The following is a 17721-nucleotide window of genomic DNA, read 5'->3' as shown; positions in this document are numbered from 1 at the left end:
TGGTTAGTGGTGACTGGTGAGCAAAGCCATGCACATGTCTGCTGGCAAGGACCGGGGCCAGTCGTCAGTCGATGCATCTGCGTGTATTGCCGTTGACCCGTTGAGGCGAAAAAGATCATCCAGCGGCACACACATTGCGGTTCCTATGCCCACAGTATGCGTTAGCCAAGCTGGACCTGGACCGTATCCGTAAGGCGCGCGCGGTCCTTGCCCGGTTGCTCTCGTCCGCAGGACCGCAGGAGCAGCCAGGTTTCGCGCATGGATCGCTGATCCCAGGCTTCCGCCGTGCCGACAACGCTTTGGTGTTGCGCCCGTATCCAGGCGTTCAGCACAAGCTTAGGTGTTGCCCGAATCGATGCTGCTTTCTTTGCGCGATTTTAGGTAGCAGGTCTACTGCTGGTCTGCTAAGGCTGTCTCAAACAATAGACGCAATGTAATACCTATAGCCTCCAACAGATTATCTATATAAAAGATTTATTTTTAATTTTAGAAGAGACATAATCTAAATATGAGTATCCTCTCTTCTGAGATCCATTTATACATTTTCGATTTTATTGTTGGAGAAGACCAAAAATATATATTGAATCATTTGCCTGTAGTATTATCTAAAGAACGAATAAATCTTATATTTTGGGTTACGGTTGTTCAAGATAGTCTAAGGTGCTGCACAATGCGCACAAGAGATTCACAGTTTCAGTCTAAAGTAGCATAGCATAGCATGGCTTGGCCAAGTTCTGTCTCTTTCGTTTTTCTAGCAATCGCGAATCCGCGCACCACTAGCAGCCACGACCAGCGTTCGTCTGAGCAGCTGTTTAACCCTTTTCCTGGTACTGTTGCACTATACGATAGCTAGAGTATCACAAGAAGGTCTGGTCCGGCATGTCTAGAGAACGCCCGAGTCCCGTGGAAGGAATGTGCCCAACCCAAGTGCCGCGAGCCGCGACGCCAGGCGCCAGCCAGCGAAGCGGCAGCGGGCAAAGCACCTGCACACATCACGTGGTCTTGATTGCGAGCAGGTGATGGGGATCTACAGAGGCACTGCCGTGCCGCGGCCGCGGCTGGCCGACTGCACATTGATTATCTTCGCACCACCAAGCAAAAAGGAGAGAATGTGCTGCTTGAAGCAAGCACAAAAAGGGAAGAAAGAAACCGCCGGTAGCTATCCACCCGATCCATATCCGGCCGACTGGTCGACAGAGCAGATTTATCCATGCGTATCCACACAAGAAATTTCCAAATTCCGTGTGCGTCCAAAATTTTCATTCAACCGCTCGAACCACCGCTCTGTGATTGCCACGTAAACCCGCCGTCACCGAAAGGAATCGCAGATGCTGCGCCGTGATCATGGAGTCATGGACACACACACGCTAGAGGAGTGAGGCCGTGGACCCATAAGTAGGTGTTCTGTTCGGGCACGCGTCAATGAAGCCTAATTATGTGGCATCAACAAAAGCACGCTGCACGCTTTGTTGTTTGCAATGCTGTGTCTGCGGTCACCACGGCACGGATAGTGCTCGTCCGGTGATTCAGTTGCAGTCAGCGCTTACCCTTTTCAGCTTGAACCTAAGCCGAGTACCGAGCCAACCATGAACAATGGGCACACCAAATTAAGTAGTGTGCAGCGAGCACTCCAGAAAACTTCAAGAAATTTGTGGACAATGACGATGCTGTTTAACAAGCCAGTACATCTGAAGGTTAGCTTAAAGCTAACAAGGCAAGGAATTTTGTTGCCAGTTGCCACTCAAGGACTGTCGTCGAGCACACCGGGAGAAACTAAAGGCCAACATGTGAACATACACACACACAAAAAAGGGAGAGGGAGAGCCAAACCTTAGCTGATGATATGTTAGTCTCAAGTTAAATAAATCCAAAAAGGGCAATAAAAAGACAAAATTCTAACAGGGTCAATCTGATTCTGTAGAAAGCCCCTTTGTTTACACCAAAACAAGCTTAACACTTTGACTCAGAACAGTTTCTCGTATCACACTTTCCATTATCTTTGAGCAACCAAATCAACCTTCAAGCATTGCCTTGGCTGCATCGATAAGTGCAGGTCTAAAGCTGTTCGATGCTCGGCCAAGGACAGTGTAGCCTTCCTTGTCCTCAACATCAACATCAGCACCATGTCTAATTAGCAGAAGAGCAACCTGGAATACAATTGTAGGAACAAAATTTAGTAAAAATCTATATAGGCATTTAGGCAAAATCTTTATAGAGCAACCTAGAAATCAGTCAAGTCTACACTCAATCAAACTTCCAAGTAAAAAAAAACACTCCTTGATATTCAGAACTCAGAAGGCAGTGACCCACCAATAAACTAATTGGTCTATCCAGTTAAAAACATGTTCAAAAGGCTATAATCATCATAAGTGTCAACAGCAACATAGATGGGCATTCAAGATGCATTTTGGAACACAGAAAATCATTAAATAAATAAGCAGAAGCACGGAAAAGGTAATGCTACTAGTTACTTCATAGATGAACGCGAGCAAGACATGAAAATTACCATCTCTGCATGCATATCAACAAATTTGATTTGATGCAATGAATCCAGAAAAACATACCCCTTTGTTCTCACATATAACAGCATGCATAAGAGGTGTTTGTCCTGTCTTGTCAACAGCATCAACTTCAGCGCCTTCCTCAATGAGGAATTCACACAGCTCCGCATTTCCTGTGCTGGCAGCTCTATGCAAGGGTGTGCAGCCAAACTGAAAAGCAGTTGAGATTCACATGTTTAGCAAATCAGTTTGGCTCCCGACTGCAAGTGTACGATGATGCACAATGTAGAGACATATGCGATAGCATAACAAGCAACATATTTTAGGGCACGCAGGGGAGAGATCTAGCACATCTCTGAGTCACCCACATAAATTTGCCCTGTTATTATTTCTTGTCCAAACTGGTATAGAGGCCAAGGATAGGCCAACAAATGAACCATGGCAAACCAAATGCTCACAAGAAATATTAGATGTTGTGAAATATTATATTTTATACTGATGATTTTAAGAATTCAAGGGATCTTGGCCTTGCCTGTTGCATTACCTCAGGACAGAAAAAGCTTCAACATTTACAGACCCATATTTTCCATCTCAAACTCAAAACTAGCAAAGTTTCAATGTCACCAAAAAGATCTACTTATAAGAGAACCAAAAACTCATAGATATCGACTGCCCAGGAGCTGGGGCATTGAACCTATGTTCAGTCATTACATGAAACTCAATATATGTTTACTCTTTTTTGGATGTGAGTTTCACCACCAAAGAAGGCCATTTGCACATTATTTTAAATTGTTGAAAGTATACAAACCTTGTCTTTCTTGTTGACATTAGCACCATGGGCTATTAGTTTTTCAGCTATGTTAAGCCTCCCTTTACTCGTAGCATAATGAAGAGCAGTTCGGCCACCATCAGTAACCAGGTTAACATCAGCACCTGGTATTGCAAATTTATGATTGCACTAGTTGGGGGAAAACAAAATATTAGACAAAACTACTGATTTTTTCCAAAAATAAATCCAATAGGGAAGGTGGAACACAACTCACTTGAATAGCAACAAAGAGAATACAGTAGCATAATGCTTATAATTTCTAACTAGCAGATACTACTAGTGTGTATTAGAAGCTAAAAATACTTCACAATTCATTTTCAAAAAGATAAGTTTGTGATGAAATGGAATTGTTGACCTCCAGTACGCTGGAATGGACTGGTACTGGCACATTCCATTCCAAGTAGACAAGCGAAAAATAGGAATTCATCAGAAAACTTATTCAAGGAAAAAAACCCCAGCAATCCTCTAGAAAGTAGTCCTGTTCGGGCAATTTCTGCCAGCATCTCATTTTACTTCTGTAGGATATACGAATCAGCATGCTCAGAATAGGAGCCTACACAAGGATGTGGGAAAAATAGCACTATATACTGATATGGCGCTATACATGGATACTCAAGAAGTAAAACAAGCACCACATGCCTCAGGTAGTCAGATGACTGACCAACACCAAACTGCCAACATCTATTTGAATGTCACAGGCCTATGGCAGCTATGTGCCCATTAATATGTTAAGCACCATGCTCCCGTATCAATAAATACCTAACTATCTGTCTACCGCTGTATGAGTAAATCAACCATATCATTCTGAAAAGAAAAAAACAAGAGATACCCTGCTCTACTATAGCCATGGATGTCAGTTTTCCTTGTCCAGTACGCACAAACTAGGACAACACAAAACATGGAAGTTCTGCATATAAGAACCAATACGAGGACATTGGCAACCAGGAGCAATATCCATGATGATTTTAGCCAAGAGCAACAAGGTACCCTTAGCAAATATCGATTTGAAATGTTACTGCCTACAGCAATCATGTGCCCATTAACCATTATGTTACCGCATCAAATTACAAATCAAAACTACATCAATAAATCAGTCAAATTAGCCAAAGAACAAAATAAGCAACATTAACACTAATTACTGCAATTTTCAGAAACTGGTCGTAGTAACAATGTTATCGGAAAACAACAATACATCAATCCCGTCATGTACTACCAATTTTGCGCCAACTAATCTTAGAAATCCGTAGCAGAAATAGTACAGTTCGCCGCCCACACGTATCGGGCTAGTCTCGTACCTCGCTCAAGCAGGATGTCGATGATTTGAGAGTTGCCGGAGCTCGCCGCGGAATGGATCGGCGCCCACCCCTCCTCATCCTTCGCGTTCAGCACGCTCGCCGCGGCGTCACCACCGCACTGCGCAAGCGCGAGCACCACCTAAACCCAGGGAAACACCGCAGAGCCGTCAAAAACCCTAAACCCCGTTTTCACCCGAGTAGAGAGTAGAAGGCCATTTGCGTGCCTGGGGATGGCCGGCTGCGGCGGCGACGTGGAGGAGGGAGCGGCCGTCCTCGTTGCGCAGGGAGAGGTCGGCGGGGGAGAGGGAGGCGAACGCGGCGGCGTCGCCGGACTCCGCCGCGCGGAAGAGCTCCTTCTCCGACGGCCGCCTCTCCCCGCCGCCGGCTCTGTCGACGTCCATCGCCGCGGCCATCAGGAGGTACTTCGTGTGGGTTCGCGAGAGGGAGGGGCCGGAGGCAAAGCAAACCAGCGAAGGCGAGACAAGAGCAAAGGCTCTTCGAGTTGTGGCTTGAGTTGAATGCGCTAAGCACCCCCTCTTCCAAGAAAGAAGACGACCTTGGGCTTCGCGGTTCCTTGCTGTAAATGGGCCGTTATGTGGAGTCCGGATTCTGACGCTGGCCGCCTACCAGATTGAACCCACGCCAGTCGCCACGCCGCCAATCATTGCGCTACACAAAGTTTTGGTGTTTCTTAGAGCATCTCGGGTACCCTATTTCTTCCTTAAAAATATGAAATTTTACGACTTCTAAAAAAAATATTGGAAGGAATATAAAATGACATCTCCAAGAGTTTCTAATAATCCACTCCTAAAATATAGAAGATAATTTTACATCAGGAATTATATACTGTTTTTAAATTATCCTAACCACTTTTATATATTATTTCTCTCTTGTATATTTGCATCAGGAACCATTTCCTACTCTTTATTCTTTCCACACCCTTCCACTTTTAGATTGCCTAACAAATACGCGTGGCTCGGAAGCGCATAACTTTACGCGGAACATGTGACTTTTCCCAAGTTCTAAAAAAATTAGAAGGATAGATTAGGAGTCGTTGAAGAAGAATTTTTTCTCATCTTACTACAAACTAAGGATTAGGAAGAGATTTAGGGAACTCTTGTTGCTGTTAAAAGAAAAGTGAAACTGTTGATTTTCCTCAGAAAAAAATAATTTTGATTTTTGGGGGAAAAGAGTCGATCGCTTCGCTGAAAAGTACCGTTCGCTGATTTATTGTAAAAGAAAAACACTATCAGCTAGGTTGATAAGTTCAAACGAACCGGGCAAGTCGGTCTAAGAAATTATTTCTCCATTATTGATCTCCTTTAAACGACAATTCCGAACCACTAATTCACTTACGCAGAAGATGACAGCAACATATTACAAGTGTACACTGTACAGTCACCATGACGCGGCCGGCACAGCTAGGATGGTCCCCCTCCTGCTCACTCTAGGTGGTCATGCGGCCGGAGCGACATGAACATGGCCGCGTAGTGTCTGAGCCGCCGGTCCCCGTCGTCGGGCCCGCCAACCAACGGCGGCGCGGCCATCGCCGCCAGGTCCGTCGTCGACGTCCGGGCCCTGTACCTGCGCCACGCGAGCTGGATGTTGACGGCGGCCCACGTCCGCCAGTTGGACGAGTAGTAGCGCGCCGTGCGCTTGAGCTTCTCGTTGGCGAACTTGTACCGGAAGTGCTCGGTGATGAACCGCAGGTCCGGCGCGTCGAGGCAGAACGCCTGCGCCGCCTCCACGCACTCGAACGTGGCCGACGACGCGGGGAGCCGGTCCACGAAGGGGCGGCGGAGGCACCACGACAGCAGCTCGTCGCCCAGGAAGTTGCCCGCGCCCAGCATGCACGTCGCCACCACGCCCTTGGTCAGCGGCTGCGTGCTCCGGAGCTTGCCCTGCAGGATGAACACCATGCGCTGCACGGGGTCGCCCTCCCGGATCACCTTCTCCCCGCTGGAGAACACCAGAGGCCGCAGCCGGTCGCAGATGTTGTCCAGGATCAGGTCGTCCATGCCATGGAACAGCGGAACCTGGCAAGGGACAATTTTTTTTAACAATTTCATCGCACATTGATGATTCATGTAAAAAAACTGCACATTTTTTTTAAAAAAAAAAAGCAGGAAAAATCACAACAACTTCAGTTACTTTACTGACTAAAGAAAGGCTCTTCTCAGAGGCAGAGACTGTACCTGCTTAACCAGCTCGAGGCAGAGGTAGCGCTTGATGTCCCGCCTGAGTCCTTCAGGCAGGTCCTTGATCATCTCCATCTCCTCGTCTCCCGTGACGGCGGCCCAGCGTTCGCGCTCGTATTTGCGGACCCTTTGCCTCAGCCGGGACGGCAGCTGCCTCCGTCTCATCCACCATTCCATGTCCCGGAACCGCAGCTGCATCTTCCTCTTCCTTGCCAGGACAGCGTGCAGAAACACCTGCAGATTCAGTTAGTTGTAGTTAGTGAAGCGGTGTGATACAATACAATCACACAGAAGTACAAAAAAATGACACTGTTTTACCTGTATGTTTCCGATCAGCAATGTGAAGAGCATCAGGCCACTGAGGACATTGATTATGCTGAATATCACCTCAATACCATTGCTTGTAGGGGCCAGATCGTTACCAAAAGTACTGCCAAGCAAGGAATTGTACAAGTTTACCAATATTCAGTTGTTGAACACAATACGGCAACATCAATAAAAAAAAATATGTAAATAAATACATGCATGGAACAAGACTATAATTTTTTTAGTGGAACTGGGGTATCAGTTTGATGTCTTGTTTATTCAGATAAACAGTATAAGAAAGAAAAATATAGTCATATAGTAGATTACTAAGACAATAGTTTCCTAGAGAGCAGACACTGTGTTGGAGACAAATTAAACTAAATCTCTAAAAGTGATTACCTGAGTGTCATGAGGCCCCAAAATATAGGATAGAGTATTTTGACAGCAAGTGAATTACTCGATATAACAGGAAGAGCCCCCAAATAGATTCCATAAGCAAAGGACCCTTTTCCACTTAAACAAGTAGACACGTTTCGTTGACTAAAGGAGGTCATGTTCGTGTCACATGCGAATCCATTAACATTTGATGACCAAGGAGGGTGAAAACATATCTCCTTGGAACAAGCTAGCGATATTAGATCACAACTGTTGTTTCTCTTGCATTCTTCCTGGAGGCAGGAAGCAATGCGCTGGATTGCAAGAACATACCAGCACCCACCTGCAATCTGGAAATGGCAGAACACTGATGAATAATTTACCCAGATTATTCAGTATGCACATGTTGAAGGGCGAACCAAAAAATTGCAGACAAGAATTCTTATTTAGACAAAAACCCAGATTATTTTAGTAAAAGCCAAGACACCACTGGCTGTGTGGTGTTAAGCAAAAATGTAATCTATCATGCGGGCCGTTTTGGGCCATCATATATATAATATAATCAGGTGGGGATCCGTCCCCCCCGTTGACCGTAAAAAAAAAATCCAGTCTCTTAGTCACTTCTGATATTTAGTTGTTTGGCCAGTTTCCATGTTCAGCAACATTATGATCATTGAGAAAGAGGAACAAATCATCTTTATAATTATCTTCATATTTGCTAGAGAAATCAACAAATTGGTACAAACTTTGGAAAAATCAAATGTAGGAAAAACAGAAGTGGAATCTAGTGCACCTAAATACTATGATGTACTACTGAAATATATGTAGCAGTTGTACCCCCCCCCCTCTCTCTCAAAAATTCAGAACATTGACAATACTGAGTCACCAACAACCAGAAATCAATGATTACCACTCTCAATGTACTCTATGTTCCTATGAGAGCGACTCTGGGATTCCATGTCCACACGATTTAATCTATAAGTAATGAGGAAGGGAATACTCACATGAGAAGCAATGAAATAGGCAAATAGATTTAAACCAAATCCCCACCATATTGATCCAAAGATGTAACCTGTCACCTTCTGCATTTTCCTCATGATGTGTATACAATGGTAGACCTTGGGGAGAAATTGAAATATGAACATGAGCAGCAGTATTGTCATGATAAGCTTAACTTGCTCTTCCCTAATTAACTTTGGTATAACCAGCCAGAAGATGACCTGCAGAATTTGATGGAACGCCTTGTTGAGAAAACAAAAGCTATAAAGTAAAGTAAATCAAATCTATATGTTCCTTTGCGGACCTTGACATAAAAGGAAATCTCAAGAACATACAAAAACGTAAAGAAAACTATTATATTTCATCTTCGAGGTCCTTCATGCAGATGATTGGCATGTGTGATAATTAAAGCCCTCAATACAATTCCTGCTTTTTTCTCAGAAAGTTGTTGTTCAATTGGTGCCTGCCATTTTTTTTATCGATACTAATCAAAATTCTTTTTTGATAACATTGAGATGGCTCCCTTCTTTCTCTTTGAAGATAAATAAATAGACATGAATAAGCTGGACCCACAGCTTTTGCCAAAATACGGTTAGTCCCCTTCACAAAATTTCAAGTATATATGTTGATTGTGTAATGCTTGTGTTAATTGACTTAAAATCAATAAGCTTCGCACTACAGGTTTTGAATCCTAGGTCCGCCACTGTGCAGTCAAAGCATCGAAAAATAATGTAGAGAAAGGAACTGGGGTGGCTAGAAACCCTTGTATAACAAAAGGAACATGTGGGAATGTCTGAGCTCTAAACAACTAGACATGTCGACCGTTGATCAATCAGTTAGATAGACCCTTTAGAATAATAACTTGAATCGTTTTGCAAGGATAAACAATATCAATAACCCATCCATTGATTTGGAAAGGATATAAGTAATAATTTCTATCATTGACCAACCGGTCCAAATAAGCACTGTCCACACACACCTTGCAGCCAGGCCCCACGTAAAATTGACAGGTGCAATCACACGAAACAAAAACGAATATGCATTCTTATATTACGCGACAAAAACTAGCTGTCACTTGAAGAAATTACTTGACCATCTGAAGTTCTGAACGACAAAGACTACTAGGAGTAAATAGTTAGGAAAAAGAATCCAATGGCATGAACAGAAATCAGACAAGTGTCCTGTGTCCCTAGAACAAAAGCCACGTTAGAGTCTAGTCTTAAGTCTCGAGCAGTGGCAGATATGAAATGAGAACATCCGATTTCATATCTGGTTGGTCCGTGGGTCAAATCACACTTACCATGCCAAAAGGGCCGCCCTACCATGAGCAATTCGCTGATATGCATGACTGAACTATCGTTTTCTATCCAGTTTTCTTCCATCAATGCTGGTTATTACCTCATTGTAACTATGGTCATTTTCAAATCTAGTCCTACCTTGATGCTGTTTCTTTTTTCACTTGCATGAATGATTGCATCCAAGGTCATATTCAAATACTACCGCCGCCAATCATTGCGTTACGCCATTATCCATCCGTACTACTAGTTCCGTAAACCCGTCAGACTCTTATCGTCTATGACCGCTAAAAGCATGTTCGCTTGCTCGTATCTGGCTTATCAGCCAACGAACAATCTTTTTCTCTCACACCAAATCAGCCAACAGTACTTTCAGCCATGTCTTAAACCAGCCCAAAACACTCCGACCTGAATTCTCCATCCCAGCAATCACTGCGGGTCATGATCTTTCAAGAAACTGCAGCCTCCCTGCCACCACACACATGCGCGCCAATGCCAGCACTGCACATTACCCAGCATCACTGTCCAGTGTCCAGCGGCCGAAACATGCATATTTTTTCCACATCAGCTCACTGCGGGACACTGTTGTACCTGCAACGTACTCGTGTGCCCTACACGCCGCCGCTGCGGTTCCGACAAGGACTGAAGGGCGTTGTGCGCTGTCTCAGAACGGGACAATAGGCATGTCCATAATTCTGGGGCGTTTGATCCATCTCACCCTCACCTACAGTGCTACAGCGTCTGGGTGTATGCTTGGAACGTTTATTTGCGTGTTTTTTTTTTTCAGTGAGAAGAAGATGGTAGACTGAGTTCGGGAGGCAGGCGGTGGATGCCAGTGTCGGCACTCGGCAGCTGACCTGCGGGATGGGGAGGATGACGAAGAGGTCGAAGCAGAGGCCCTTGACGGAGCGGGCGTAGTGCGCGGCGATGGCGCGGGCGTCCCAGACGAGCTTGCCGCACCCGACGACGAGGGACTCGCGGGAGACGTAGGCGAGGCGGAACTGCAGGAGCACGTGCGCGAGGTGGGCGACGTCGGCGCAGGTCCGGAGCGCGGTGACCGCGGCGGCGAGGCCGGCGTCCATGTAGAAGCAGGGCTGTCCGGCGCGGCCGATGGAGAGCGCGTAGAAGAAGAGCGGGTCCACCGCCAGCGCGGCGACGCGGCCGAGCAGGATCCAGCGGTTCCAGCGCTGCACGCGCTTGCTCCGCGGGTCCAGCACGGGCCCGAACAGCCACCGCGCCGCGGCGCCCGCGTGCTGCGCCGCCACCGAGGCTGACGGCGCCGCTGGCTGGGACTGCTGCGCCTGGACGGGCACGAGCGAGGACCCCGCGTCGGCGTCCCAGTCCGGCGAGTGCACCTGGTCGCAGGTCGTGGAGTGGAACGCCGGCACCCCGGGCTGCGTGCACGCGTAGCACTCCCCGGACGGACCCCCCGCCGACCGGCCGCTCAGTCCTCCGCCGCTGCCTCCCGCCTCCTCGTCCCGCGCCACGCCCGGGCTCCCCCAGACTCCACCATCACACGCTCGCGCGACAAGCCTTCGCCCATGAAACAAACAGACAGACAGACATACACAATTCAGGATCGCGAACAGACACACACAGGCACTCCAATCGAGAGACGAAACCATTGGCGGAAACTCGAGGAACTCGATTCCTTCAATCAAGCGATGAAGTTGTGGAGGCGAGCATGAACCTCGAGGGGAGGGAGCGGCGGAGGAATGCGAGCGGATGCATCTCGTCCCGACCACGGCGGGGACCATGAAAGGGCGGCTCCGGTAGCTAGCCGCGCGCGCCGGCGCGATGGAGGGAGGGAGCCAGGGAGGCGCGGTCCAGTAGCTAGTGACTAGTGAGCGGCGGAGCGGGAGCTAGCCTGCTGCTGGCGCTCGGCGTGGGATGGATGGGGCAAGTAAAGAGGAGAGTGGTGGAGGGTACAAGTGTGACGGGGCCCAAGGACGTGCCGACGTGGCGCGTACGTGCACCGTCCTTGTGCCATGCCGAGCGGCGGAGGCGCGGAGCCCTCGGACCTCCCGTCCTCGCCTCGGGGCGCCTACGCCTACACCTACCGGATTGACGGGAGCAATTGTTCGTAGTGGGGACACCCGGTTCATAGCACAGGTGACTGGTGAGCCGAGCGCATCACCGAATAATCATTGATCGCGCTAGGGGTTCCATGATGATGATGATCCGATTTTGTACCCGACGCCGATATATGCGTGCCATTTTCCCCGGTTCATGACTATGGCCACGTTCGATTAGACCGTATTCGGCTTGTCCGGTTTTTTTTAGTCGGAACAGTATTTTTCTCTCACAATAATTCAACCAGAACAGTATTTTTCAGTCAGTTTCAGCTAAAATTCTACCAGCCGAACGAGCATATCTCCAACAACAACACTCAAAAATATAAGACCTATTCAACATTTGGGTAGCGCTACAGTCAAATGGTTCAATACACATTCGACATCCTCTCCAACAACAGGACCCAAAAGGTAATCCTTTCTGTAAATAGGTTTTCAGAAGAGATGATACTCATATTTGGGTTGTGCCTCTCAGACAACCCAAAATGGGTCTCCCGTATAGTTATTCTATTGGAGGCTAATTTTAGGTCTCCTACTACCTATTTTTTGTTTGGATATCTATACGGGTCACCTATTGGAGACAGTATAAGTAGCGCAGCTAAGTTGCTCCGTCACCAACGAATGACTGTCTCACTTCTCATTAACACCATGTATGTATACCTAACACGAATCATGAGATGGGCTAGTATAGTGATAGTAGCCATCCATAGCTAAGCGGCACGTCTATTTACGGAAAATGAACGTTCTGCGGTGGCACCTGGCACCAGATATAGATGGCCAATGGCCCGGCACGGCACGGCACAGCACAGGCTCGTGCCAGCACTGCCCGGTAGCCAACGGGCGGGCATGGCACGTCGTGCCTCCCGGGCCGTGCCTCACAGGGCCACAGGCCTGGCCTTCGGCCCAAGCACGGCCCTATGGGCCGATTTCCGTGCCGGACCGGCCCGAGAAGCACGGCCATTTTTATAGGCCGTGCCAGCCCGAGGCCCACTGAGCGACCGCGTGGGGAGGCGAAGAGGAGGTGGTCGCCGGGCTAGGAGCGGCGGAGCTCCGAATCTCAGGGGTAGGAGCTGCGCAGGCGGCGCCCTCCCTCAAGCGATGGAGAGGAGATGAAGAGGAGGTGGGCGAGATGGAGAGGAGAGAAAACAAGGAAGGGAGGGAGTCGCCAGATCTGCCCGCCCGCGCGCTCCTAGCCTCACGCCGCCGAGGGAGAGTGAGGGAGGGAGGGAGGCAGGGACGGGGAGGAGGCGCCGCGCCAGCATCGAGGCAAGGGTGGGGAGCCGGATCCACAGTGGAGAAGACCCAGCGTGGCTAGATCCACGGCGGAGATCCAGCGCCGCCGTGGAGGCGAGAGATGGTGAGGAGGACAACGAGCGTTGCAAATCTGGTGGAGGTGGGATCGAGGAAGGAGGCAGCGCGAGGCCAGAGATGGCAGTGGCCGCTGCCCGTCGACGAGCTTGTCTTGGCACCGGATCTGCACCGGAGCGGAGCTCGGGGCCGGCGCGCTCACTCCCGCAGTGGCGTCGCTCAAGGAGAGAGAGGGGCAGGGGGCGTCGGCGTCCGCGCTCGGCCGTCGACGCTGTGAGAAGAGGAGAGGTCACACAAGGGAAGGGGAGGGGGCGTCCGCGGCACCGACGCTAGGGTTCGGGGTGAGGCGTGAGGGAGAGGTGGAGAGCCACCGTGGGCGTGCCCACTTATATATGAGGGGGGAGGCGGGCCAGGGACAGCGGGGAGCGCGTGGACCGCGCTGGGCCATGGGGAGGGGAGGAGGAGTGAGGAGGGGGAGGGGGGAGGCCACCCGCTAACTCTGTAGCGGGCCGTGCCGTGTCAGTCCACGTGCCTAGGGTAAGGCCCAAGCACGCCCTGCTCCTCTGGGTCGGGCTAGCCCGGGCCCGCTAGCCACCGGGGCCAGCCCGTGCTTGGACCGGGCAAAAAAACAGGCCTTGAGCCAGGCCAATAGGCTCGGGCTGCATGACCAACTATGGCACGAGATGGCTACAAGAGGGGGGCGTGTTTCCGCAGCTACGCGGAGCACCCGTGTTTTCTTTCTTCTTCTGCTCTTTGCGGTGGAGACCGGAGAGATGCCGCGCCGCGACGACCAAGTAGGCAAGTACCAATGCATCTTTTTTCTTTTGGTCTTATACGCGGCGGGATGAGGCGGCGAGCGTGGCCGCGGTGGGGCGGTGCTCTGCGGCTGGACGTGTGGCCCGCGCCCCGCGGTGCATGGGCTGGGTTCATTCATGTGAGCGAGGTGGAATACTCTCGTACAGGTGCTGAGGTGCATGTGGGCCTGGAGCCTAGGCTAAGAATTCGCATGTTTGGTCCATAGTCTGGGCCGGTGCCCGGTGGGGCCTAGCTCGGGAGCCTTCCTGGGCCTGAAATGGTTGTCATCTATGAAAGCTGCTATTATCTTTTTTTAATACTTCGTCCGTTCAAAAAAGAAACAATTCTAGCACTGATCTTAAGTTTAACCAATTATATAGGTTAAAAAGTATCAATAATTATTATGATATCAAATAAATACCATTATATTAATTATGAAATGTATTTTCATAATAAACTGATTTGGAGGCACTAATGTGAATATCATTAACTACAAATTTGGTCAAATGTGAACTACTTTAACTATCACGCAACCCATAATTGTATTCTTTTGAGACAGAGAGAGTATAGTCGAAAGCTTCTATTCTTTACTCGGGCAATGCACTGCTGCTTTACATTTTTATTCTTGCCTACCTTTTTAAAGAGAGGATACAGAAGGTTGCTAAGTTGCTGATAGTAACCGCAAAAGGCCATAGTCACTGGAATGATTGTTATGATTGTCTTAGAGCAACTTTAATAAATAGCCCTCAAAACAGACCCCTTTAAAGATGGCAACGGGTACCCGAAACCCGCTGGATTTTTACCCTGTTAGGGTAAGAGTATGGGTCAACTTTTCTACTCATGGCTTTATTAATGGGTAAAAAGCCAGATCCAGCGGGTTTGCGAGCACGGGTCTGGGTTTGTAGTTCCCAAACCCATAAACCCATGGTTTTTTTAGACCCGGTCTGTCATAGTCGTATGGTGATGACCGGTGCTCGATGTGTAAGTTGAAATGAAGAGAAGCTTTTGCCGTAGGACATTATATCCATGTAAGTATAGAACGACACTACACCGGTAGGATTTTTTCAAAAAAAAAAACTGACGCTCATATTCAAGTGCATGGCATATTGACACTAGAAAAAGCAAGACAGCTACCTAATTTGGGCCGGCCCATTTTGCATAGCGGCATAGCACTTGTTCGCTACAGCAACAGCAACGTTGCTTGCCTGCTAGTGCTAGCTGTGCTCACTCACGGAGAAGCAATAATTCCACCTTGCCTGTACAAATAAGAGGACACAAGTGATAGACTCTTGTACAAGATGACAAAAGCTAGCATATTGGTTTGCTTGTTTTTGTGGGCATGGGCAACCCGTTGGGTACCGATGACCCGAGCGGGCATGGGTTCGGGCAAAAAGTTGTACCCGTGACGGTCATGGGTTTTTAACCGGCAATTTTTTATTCGCGGGTATGGATTTGGGATGACAAAACCCAGTGTGTTTATGCCTGTTGCCATCTCTGGACCCCTTACATTTCATTTGAGGGCTTCCCCACTTTGAGGCCCTGTTTTCTAGGCTGCACTTCATAATGACCCTCAAATAAGTGGATCGGGAAAAAGAGCACCGACCACCGAAGGAGTTGCGGTCACGAGTGTCATGGGCGGGTGTCACGGTCGCTTCCCTTTCCCTCTCCACTCCAAACACACTCGATTGCAAACAAACCAAGCGACAGAATCATGCCAGACATGGACGACAGATCGGGCGTCTACTGCCAGGAAACCATGTCTTTATAGGACGGAGTGTAAGGAAAATGGACCATAGGCCCATTTACTTTGGATTTTGGTGTTTGATGACCAACACAACCAAACTGAACTAATAAATTTGCAAGTAAATGTTTTATAGTTCAATAGGGTGCAAGACGTGACTTGGACGAAGGCGATATGATGATCCCACGATCAACACCATAAGCAAGACCCTAGAAGCACAAGAGAATACCCAAGATATCAAGCAAAGTCCAAGCACGAAGATGGGAACCAAACTGGACGCAAGATCACGAAGAAACGAGCTCGGCAGAGGTGACCAGACGCGGCCCTATGAGGATCGGATGCGTCCGATCAGTTGCTCGGCAACAGTAGGCATCAACAGCAGTGACTGGACGCTGAGCGAGGGCAGTGACCAGACGCACGAATTTCACTTTTCATCGTTGCGGCAACAACTCAGTGAGTGTAACACCCTCGATGTTACACTGTAAAATCTTTTGCTAAAACATGTCATGAGCATCATGGTTATGTGCCAATGTATGTAATATAGTGTGTGAATCAATTTACGTGACTTAAAACGACCAACAGAAATGCTTAACGAAAGGTCGTTCGTGATGTATGAAATTATCAACTATGGATGTTCGTGAATTTTTATTGAATGTAAACACTATAGAACGTATATACGAAACTTTAGTAAAGTTGGAAGTATGAACCTTGTAGGTGACGATGAAATACATGCGGTCGAAAAATGAATTCACTAGCTAGCGTACCTAATAGCTTAGAAATCGAATTTGACGCGAATACGATCGAGACTTAGCCGATTTCGTAAGTCTGGAAAATGATTTGATAAAGCTAGGTTTGGTGATTTTTGTAGAAGAATCGAGTTAAGGAGTGATGAGGTATTAAGGCTTGTTTTAGTAGCCTAGCATGCCCTCTTAAGAATTGCATAGGTAGCTTGGCGATTAGATAACGTTTTAGGTTTTTTTGAACGCTTTAAAAATCACGCGCATAACATTCCTGGCCGGTTTATCGCATGGACGTGGTCACCGTGCTCCTGTGCCGTCGTCGGTGCGCCGGCTGCGTGAGCGAGTGTGCGTGCTTGGCTGAGCTCGTCTAGCTACGGTGGCCGGTAGCCCTAGCTGGCAGCGGGCCCTCCTATCTGGCGCCGCTGTTGGTGCCCTGGGGCCGTCCGCGTCGCGCTGTGCTCGGCTCTGCTCCGCCAGATGCCGTCGTCGTCTGACCGGGTGCAGTGGCATCGCATGGCCGCAGCCATCGCCGCCAGCACGCACATGTCTCCTCTGCGTCGTGTCGTCATATCACGTGCACCCAAGCTGCTTGCGTCGCGTCGCCACTGCTGTTGCTACGCACGCCTGCTGCACAAGCACATGGCCGTGTCGCTGTCGACTTGCCAATTAAGACGCCGCGGCCGCACGAGCTGTGTCGACTCGTACGTGCACATGTAGCCTCCTATGTGTGCCCTTGTCCGCTTCTATTGAGTGGCATGTGCCACTCTATGCTCCCCGATCACCTCCGCCTTTAATGGCGTCGCGCCGGCGTCACCAAGCCACGTCAAGGCCAACTCGCAGCGCCGGTCCAATCCTAGTAATTGCGCACGCTTGAAGCGCATTTGGGAACCTAGCTATGCGCCAAGCTCGCTCGCTGTTGTAGCCATGCTGTGTCGAGCTTTAATTTGAAGATTCCTCGTCGTTGGCCACCTTAAGACCGAATGACAACGCCCGTCCAATTCGCCTCGCATCGTCCACCTCTATTCAAATCCATGGCACTGTGTCTTCACCCTATTCCCCTCCATCCCATGCACACCCCATTTTCACCGCCATTGCCTTCCCAGCGCCGCTGACATGGTTGCGCCACCGCCGTCCGTCGCGGTGCTACCGTGTGCGCATGGCCGGAAGCACCCGGTTTGTTCCTGGTCAAGCCATCACCACGGGTAGCTTCGGGGTGAGTTGCTAATACCCATCTGAAAGCTCTAGTTTAGTTTTAGTGAATTGATGA

The 17721-nt window shown here is 48.8% G+C and overlaps 2 protein-coding genes across 3 annotated transcripts; both read right to left on the bottom strand.

Moving 5' to 3' along the window:
• Window positions 1-1810: 1810 nt before the first annotated feature.
• LOC136476606 (uncharacterized) lies at window positions 1811-5219 on the bottom strand. Its single transcript, XM_066474510.1, has 5 exons — window positions 4850-5219; window positions 4626-4764; window positions 3310-3434; window positions 2565-2711; window positions 1811-2147 (listed from the first exon to the last, which is right to left on the bottom strand). Exons 1-5 carry the CDS (start codon window positions 5036-5038, stop codon window positions 2013-2015), a joined length of 735 nt encoding a protein of 244 aa, XP_066330607.1. The 5' UTR covers window positions 5039-5219; the 3' UTR covers window positions 1811-2012.
• A 696-nt stretch (window positions 5220-5915) lies between these two features.
• On the bottom strand, window positions 5916-11838 carry LOC136467978 (cyclic nucleotide-gated ion channel 2-like). 2 transcript variants are annotated; one of them, XM_066466922.1, is made up of 7 exons: window positions 11489-11838; window positions 10656-11331; window positions 8584-8724; window positions 7529-7854; window positions 7142-7253; window positions 6821-7057; window positions 5916-6661 (listed from the first exon to the last, which is right to left on the bottom strand). In XM_066466922.1, exons 1-7 carry the CDS (start codon window positions 11527-11529, stop codon window positions 6068-6070), a joined length of 2127 nt encoding a protein of 708 aa, XP_066323019.1. In that variant the 5' UTR covers window positions 11530-11838; the 3' UTR covers window positions 5916-6067. The 2 variants fall into 2 exon arrangements, with proteins under 2 accessions (XP_066323019.1, XP_066322954.1); XM_066466857.1 differs by having other exon boundaries at window positions 8509-8724; window positions 11489-11837.
• Window positions 11839-17721: the final 5883 nt, after the last annotated feature.

The sequence above is a fragment of the Miscanthus floridulus genome, chromosome 1 (assembly GCF_019320115.1).
Source record: "Miscanthus floridulus cultivar M001 chromosome 1, ASM1932011v1, whole genome shotgun sequence".
Taxonomy (NCBI): Eukaryota; Viridiplantae; Streptophyta; class Magnoliopsida; order Poales; family Poaceae; genus Miscanthus; species Miscanthus floridulus.
The sequence above is the reverse complement of the archived record's forward strand: the minus strand, read 5'-3'. Positions and strand labels throughout refer to the sequence as shown.